Source organism: Rhinoderma darwinii, chromosome 2 (genome assembly GCF_050947455.1).
Source record: "Rhinoderma darwinii isolate aRhiDar2 chromosome 2, aRhiDar2.hap1, whole genome shotgun sequence".
Lineage (NCBI taxonomy): Eukaryota > Metazoa > Chordata > Amphibia > Anura > Rhinodermatidae > Rhinoderma > Rhinoderma darwinii.
In genome coordinates, this window is record NC_134688.1 from 246,111,908 (window position 1) to 246,119,353 (window position 7,446).

A 7,446-nucleotide genomic window follows, 5' to 3' on the forward strand; every position below is an offset into this window, starting at 1 on the left:
CCAGCCTGTGCCACCCTGCCCCATATGAAAGACCGTTCTAAAGTATATGATTAGGCTCTAGCACAGTCAATAGAAGCATCTCACAGGAACGCCAAGGCGGGGAAGTGGTAGTGTGAAATCCAGACATCTTGGAGATGATCGGGTCAATGGCTTTTAGCCACTAGCACAATTCTATGGAAGAAAGAATGGCAGGGTTGAATACAACTATTCAGATAATTATATCCTTTGTTAAAAGCTGCTCTGTACCAGTTTGTGGCAGGCGGTGTTGAAGAAGACACAACGTCTCTTGTAATTCTTTTTTTAACATGGTTTTATTCAAACAGGAAATTGTTCGTCTTGGTTCCTTATAAGAGCTGTCGTTTCTTCTTGCGATGTTAAGCTATGTGGAAGTCCATTACATTGTGCTCTCTTTAGTACATTCGTGAGCCACTGAGTGTAACAAGTTTGGTGGTAATAGTGTGGGTTTTTTCCCCCCTTCATGTAGGTTCAGTCTGCTGCACTAGATGAGATGTTCCAGCAGACAGAAGATATTGCTTATCGCTACCACAAAGCAGCACTACTCTTAGAAGGCTTAACAAAGATCCTACAGAGCCCCGCAGACATTGAAAATGTCCATAAATGTAAGATATTATATATATTAATATACTTATAAATGTATGGTGTGTGTGTGTGTGTGTGTATATATATATATTATACGCACTTAGATACTCTATATGGTCAAAAGTATGTGGACACTCCTAATTCGTACAGCATCAGACAGATGCAAATTCAAGGAGAAATAGAACTGATCAGATGACAGTGAGCAGCTAAAGTCTACGTAAATGCTTCACAAAACACACCAATTAGAGATACACCTCACCGCTCAATGCTGTCTAGATGATCCAGGCAAGTTCAATTTCAAATGGAAAGTCTACCTCCTCCAACTGAAGAAAAAGCTCTAGTGCCTCACATGAAGATGCGGTACGACAGAAGTGATCCCTTTGTGAGATTTTTTCTTCTTTACGGGAAAAGCCACAATCCTTCACTACAAACCGCATAATATCACCGTGCTGGGTGAAGAGATATTTACATGAAGTTCTTAGGCATATTTTTATTCCTAGATCTCTGAAAGCTGTACAAAATCCTAACCGTGGTAGACCTTCACACTTTTGTGTGAAGGTTTGATTATACTCAGAGTTTCAAACATAAAAAGCGCTTTAAAGGGAATGTGTCGCTAGAAAAAAAATTTTTTTTTTTTTTTAGTTAAACAATTAGTGTGTAGGTGATTAAACATTGTTCTCATTTTTTTACATTTTTTCACGAGTCAGGAAATATTATAAATTAGATTCTAATTTATAATATTTCCCAGCGCTGGTCACTAGATGGAGCAATTCCCAAAATTGCAGCATTGCATGTGGTAAAGCAACCACATTGCTTTATGCTGCAAAATTTGAGAAAACTCACTCGCTCTAGTGAGCTCTCAGAATCCCCCCTCCTTTATCCTGGCTAGTGCCGGGAGAAACGAGGGGATTGAACGGTCAAACCTCCTACACTGTGTGTCGCCATTTTTTGAGCTAACACACAGTGTAGTAGGTTTACATAAACTAGTAAACACACAGTAAAACACGTACATACACAGACCTAACTTACCTGCTCCTGCCGCCGCCCCTCCGTCCGCTCCGTCTGCTCCCTCCGCTCCAAGTGCACAAGTCCGGAAGCCGCGACCAGAAGTAGTAATCTTACTGTCCGGCCGCGACTTCCGGTCCACAAGAAAATGGCGCCGGACGTCGCACAGTTCAATTTGGACTGTGTGGGAGCGGCGCATGCGCCGTTCCCACACAGACGGCGTACAGCATAGTGGATGGAACGGGCCCCGTTCGCATTCACTATGGGACTGTATGTGCCGTATTCCATGTCAGTATGTGTCGTTAATCGACACATACAGAGATGGAAAAAAAATGGCAGCCCCCATGGACAAGAAAAAGTGAAAAAGTAAAACACAAACACACAAATAAATAAAAATGTTTTCAATAAAACACTAAAAGCAAATTGATCTAAAAAATTTTTTTTTTGTGACACTGTTCCTTTAACAATTGCCTGGTAACAGTTTGGGGAAGACCTTCTCTGTGCCCCTGTACACAAAGCGAAGTCCATAAAGGCATGGATGGGTGAGTTTGGTGTGGAAAAACTTGACTGGCCTGCGTAGAGCCCTGACCTCAACCCCATCGAACACCTTTGGGATAAATTGGAATGCCAATTGTGAGCCAGAACTTCTCGTTCAACATCTCAAAGGCTCTTTTGGCTAAATGGGTACAGACACATTCCAAAATCTTGTGGAAAGACTTCCCAGGAGAGTGGGGGCAGTGATTGCCGCAGAAGAGGACCCAACTCCATATTAGTGCCCATGGTTTTAGGTGTTCACATACTTTTCACCATCTAGTATATACGGTCATGGTTTGTGTTGAAAACCCTTTAACTACTGTATGAAGAATAATAGTCTACTCTATTCACCATGGAACATTAACGTAATAAATTTCGTTGACATTGCACACTATTTTTTTTAGGCTACGAGTACAATGGCTAAATCTTCTCCTCTGCTGCATTCACAATTCTGCATAGCTAAAATCTCTCAATTTCCTGAAGGCGCAACAGACTTTCTTTTGTGATTTGCATTCTGTGAAGTGTAGTCTTTACTACAGCCATCGCACAATACACACACAATATTATAATGTAAGAAAAGCTTATAAGTGCTTTAGGGTTGTGCCGGAGGGCTATAATACAGGCTATAACTCTGGATCAGTACGAGTAAAGCAAAGTATTCATGAAGTAACTCAACTTCCTATGTAGATTATATCGATATATTAACTGTAAGGGTGAAATTTTTATTGCAGATTCTGCACTGAAGTCACAGAAATTTACAGTACGTTTTAAAAACCCCATCCACATGTACTGGAAAATATCAGTGCAGAATTTAGGACATTCTGCAGATTTTCCAATCCACAGCATGTCAATTCTGTAGTGGATTTGTTGCAGATTTCAATGCATAGGGTGAAATTTGCACCGAAATCTGGATCAAAATCCACACATAACATAGTTTCTGTGTCTATGTGATCACCATGATGTATGTCATGGTGCCTGTATCAAAATCCACATGTAACATAGAATGTGCCCATGCGATCACCATGATGAACACTTAGTTTCTGAATTTAGCATTTCCTCTCTTAGAATACATTATCACATGTAATATTAAAGGGGCTTTTCCATAATCATTATTTATCACCTATCCACAGGATAGGTGTTAAATATCTGGTCCCAGCTGTCAGACCCCCACTGATCACGAGAACAGACTTGGTGCCGTTCGCGGGAGACCCATAGGAATGGAGTTGTAGTGTTCATGCTCGACTACTGCTCCATTCATTTCTATTGAACTGCTGCTTTGCTGTCTTGGGCAGCCCCATAGAAATGAATGGAGTGGCGGCCGAGCATGCGCACTACCACTCTGTTCCTATGGGGCTCCCAGGAACTGTAAAGTAAGCCCGCTCTTGTGATCAGTAGGGGTCCCAGCAGTGGAATCCTATCCTGTGGAAAGGTGATTATGGGAAAACCCCTTTTAAGGGCAGTACGAGAGAAATTGTCATTTTTCTCAAAACTGGTACACTGTAAATTCCTTACTAAATAGTCCATGTGCAAGAAACAGTCCACACACGTTAAACACACATGTAAGGGGTTACCCTTGCTGGGACCAGTAGTTCCACACTGCTATCGATTTCAGTGTAAGAAAGAGATAATAATAGTTGGGCAAAGTAGAAGAAAATCCATGGCACTCACCAATTGAAAAATAGCAGTCCTTTTTATTTCACTGCTTCATAGCCGGTATAAACGGGGGATTGACACACATAACTCGGCCAACGTCCACTGACACGTTCTAAAGGCCTGATGTAGTCTGACTACGTCATTCGATATTATACATATAAAACCAAGCATTTTGTATTTTTATCAAGCGTTTTCATTATTGCTTAGCCCCCCCCCCCCTTCCCGTTTTTTTTCTTCCAGATAAAGCCAGTGTGGAAGGAAGACTATCGGCACTCTATGGAACGGTGGCGGTGTATGAATAGCAATAGTATCCACTGGACTGCTGAAAAATAAGGGACCACTGTAGTGTAGTTCTGTGTAAATATACTTGTACATCTAATGTGGAAAGAGGAACCAAAATCTCCATTGGTGGCTTTCCGGGTGGAAGTAAATCAGGGGATTGCAGGAAGGCTGCCTTATTTTAAAGACACTCCTTGCAAAACATTTGCCTTTCAACATACGTGTAATATGGAAGGAGGTTTTTAATTTTGGAAACGTATTTTCGATAATGAACTATGGTTGCTCCAGGCGACAGGGTGGAGGTGATGAAAACTAGTAGGTAAACCTTCACAAACAGCAACTCCGTATTCCAGTAGTGAAGTGTTCAAGGTTTACCTACTCATATAGGGTTTCTGGTACAACGTCTGCACCCAGAGGATCCAGTCAACAGAAATAAAAGAGAAGCACTTTATTTTGAGTAGGAAAAGAAGAAGAAAAAAAAAAACCGGACTCAACCATGCAGCGTCTTGGTTCATTTACTCTCCTTTTGATGTGGCTACTTGATGTTCTACTTTTAAACCAATTTATTTTGCACTAATTTCTTAAAACTGTAAATTATTATCTTGTATGGAACTCTTATCAATATGAAAAGGCACAATGGATTTACTGAAAAACAAACCTTCTCATTTCATTGTATGTATCAAAAAGTTTGGATTTAATATGTAGCTTCCTAAGAACTTTACAAAAAAATACTTGTGACCCTTTTGTATCTATTTGTCTAATACTTGATTACTAATATCTGTTTGTTTTCAATAATGTTTTATTTTGTGGGTATTTCTTTATATTCAGGTGTTGTGTGTTGCATATATATTGGTTTGTGCATGTGATATGTGCTTACTTACGCTGGTTCTCTTATCGGGTGTCATTCTACCACATGTAAATTTGTTCCATGGACAGTGTTAGAGAAGGAAAACCGTGCTGTATTATAGACATGTGTGTGACTACTACTACTCTGTTAGGTATTAATAGACAGTAGCTTTTATCACTTATACCCCTACATAGGAAAGTGTGGCCTGCAAATGTTAGGGTGCAGCTCACATGTCTGAACAGTAGATGGCGCAGTAAGAGCAGCTCACAGCTATGGCACCAAAGGTTAGTAGACAAAGTTCAGTGAGTTTTGGTCACTGGAGGCCAGTTCTTGGCAAAGATTTTTCTTTTTTTGGAAGAAAAGTGGTGCCACTCACTTATTTCATGTCTATAATGCAACTTTTAGTTTTTTTATGTAACATTTCACAGCACTAATTATTTAATGAAACGGCGATCGCATAAACGGTCACAACTTATGTCCGAATCCTTGCAAATGGACTTGTTCTTTTATATACGTTTTTCATAGCTTCAATGCAATTGTAGAAAACCGTTCTAGTTCATGTTGCATTTCCACTTATGATGACAAAAAAATTAGAAAAAAAAAAAACCATCTTTTTTGTTTTAAGCCTTTTTTAGATGTTACTTTTTTTGGTTTCTTTGTTTTTAGATGTAAGCACTTGTGTTAGCAGTTTCGAAAACCTATAACTGGCACAGTGGTCATTTTTATGTAATAAAAAGCAATTTGGGGGTCACAATGAAATACCAGCAGCTTTATATGAGGTTACGATTCATTCATCAAACTCTAGTATGTTTATACTCGATAAATACATTTATTGGAGGAATTTTACAGGCCTACTATGCAGATGTGGAAAATGCATGCACACTCCCATGCGGAACAGATGCATGGCATATATGATGTAGGTCTCTGCTTGACTAAAACAATGTGTTCACACCAAGTGGCACAGAATATACTATTTTGAAATGTATTAAAACGCTTCATTTTTCATGTTTCTAGTCTAAATAGATCTTAAAGTTTTAAGTATTTTGGGAAATGTTGCTATTTTCATTTTGCCATGAGTATTCGAATGAAACCTTGCCCCTAAATAAAGCAGTCCGATGAGTTGTATGTGTCCACTACGTTATGGATGTTACTTGATAAACTAAACAAATGTGTGAGAACTTAATGTTTCCTGCCAAATTTCCAACACAATCTGTTTTTCTAAATTCTGAGGCTTGAATATATTTTATAGCAGATATGGAGATTTCTGCCAATAACATTGTTGGTCCTAAAGTAATACCTACACCACCGCTGCAATACATGAATATTCTTTTAAAGCACATGTGTTTTATTTAGCTTGACAGCCATTTTTATATTATTTATCTAAAATTCTGCCAATTAATTTGAAGTGTTTTATTTATGTACTTGCCTGTGAAATATTCAGATGCCTATCTGTATTTCCAGGTCTTTGATACAGTGTTTCTACCTCTCGTTTGTAAACTGCATGCGTTATTCTTAAATCTAGATAGCAACTCACGGAACAGTTGCAAAAATAGCCTTTTTATTATGGCTTGTATAAATGTATATTATGAGTAAATAAAACAAACCGGAAAAAGCTTGGTCTCTTTCTTTGTCTTACTAGTGCTGAAATAAAGTTGCTTACTGTTAGTTCATAAAATATCAAAATAACTCTACTTGTTTTAATTGCGTTTGCAAGTTAAAAAAAAAAAACATGTAAGACACTCTTTAAGGCTCGATCACCAGATTATAAATACATCATCTGATCGGCGCTGTAATGTGGATAACTGGTTTTTATTTTGAATTTTATTCGATTTATGCTAATTAGTTTCTTAATGCCCAACTGGGCGTGTTTTTACTTTTTTTTTTTTACCAACTGGGCGTTGTAAAGAGAAGTGTGTGACGCTGACCAATCAGTGACCAATCATCTTCATACACTGATCATTGTTCCAGCCCAGCTTCTTTCACTGCACAATCACACTGTAACAATGGGCTGGAACAATGAGAAGTGCAGGACACTGATTGGTCACTGATTGGTCAGCGTCATACACTCCTCTTCGCAACGCCCAGTTGGTAAAAAGTAAAAAACCGCCCAGTTGTCTATTAAGAAACTAATTATCATAAATCTAAAATTGCTCATAACTTGCTCAAAAATGATAGTTTCTCAAAATAAAAACCACTGTTATCTACATTACAGCGCCGATCAGATTATGTAGGAGAGGGGGCACTTATAATTTGGCGACAGGCCCTCTTTAAGGTAAGGATCCCTGGAAGAGAGAGCTTACAGTTCCCCTACCCTTTTTGCTGAAGAAATGGCCACTATGTATAACGTTTTCCAAGTGAGATATTTAAAACTTATATCCTGGATAGGTTCGAAAGGCTGAACCGATAAACAGCGAAGAACAATACCTAGGTCCCAGGATGTGATCTGGGATTTTACAGGTCTAAGGAGTTTAATCGCCCTAAAAAAATCTGTGCACCAAATGATTTTTAGAAAAAATGCCTTCCGAAAA

General features: G+C 38.8%; 1 protein-coding gene across 2 annotated transcripts in view; it reads left to right on the forward strand.

Annotated features, from left to right (window-relative positions):
* ULK2 (unc-51 like autophagy activating kinase 2) overlaps nt 1–6,530 on the forward strand; it is a 90,594-nt gene extending 84,064 nt beyond the window's left edge. For both annotated transcript variants that reach the window (XM_075853006.1, XM_075853007.1), the window contains 2 exons: nt 485–620; nt 4,033–6,530. In XM_075853006.1, the coding sequence (XP_075709121.1) occupies nt 485–620; nt 4,033–4,094 (198 nt within the window). In that variant the 3' untranslated portion in view covers nt 4,095–6,530. The remainder of the gene's footprint in view (nt 1–484; nt 621–4,032) is intronic.
* Nucleotides 6,531–7,446: the final 916 nt, after the last annotated feature.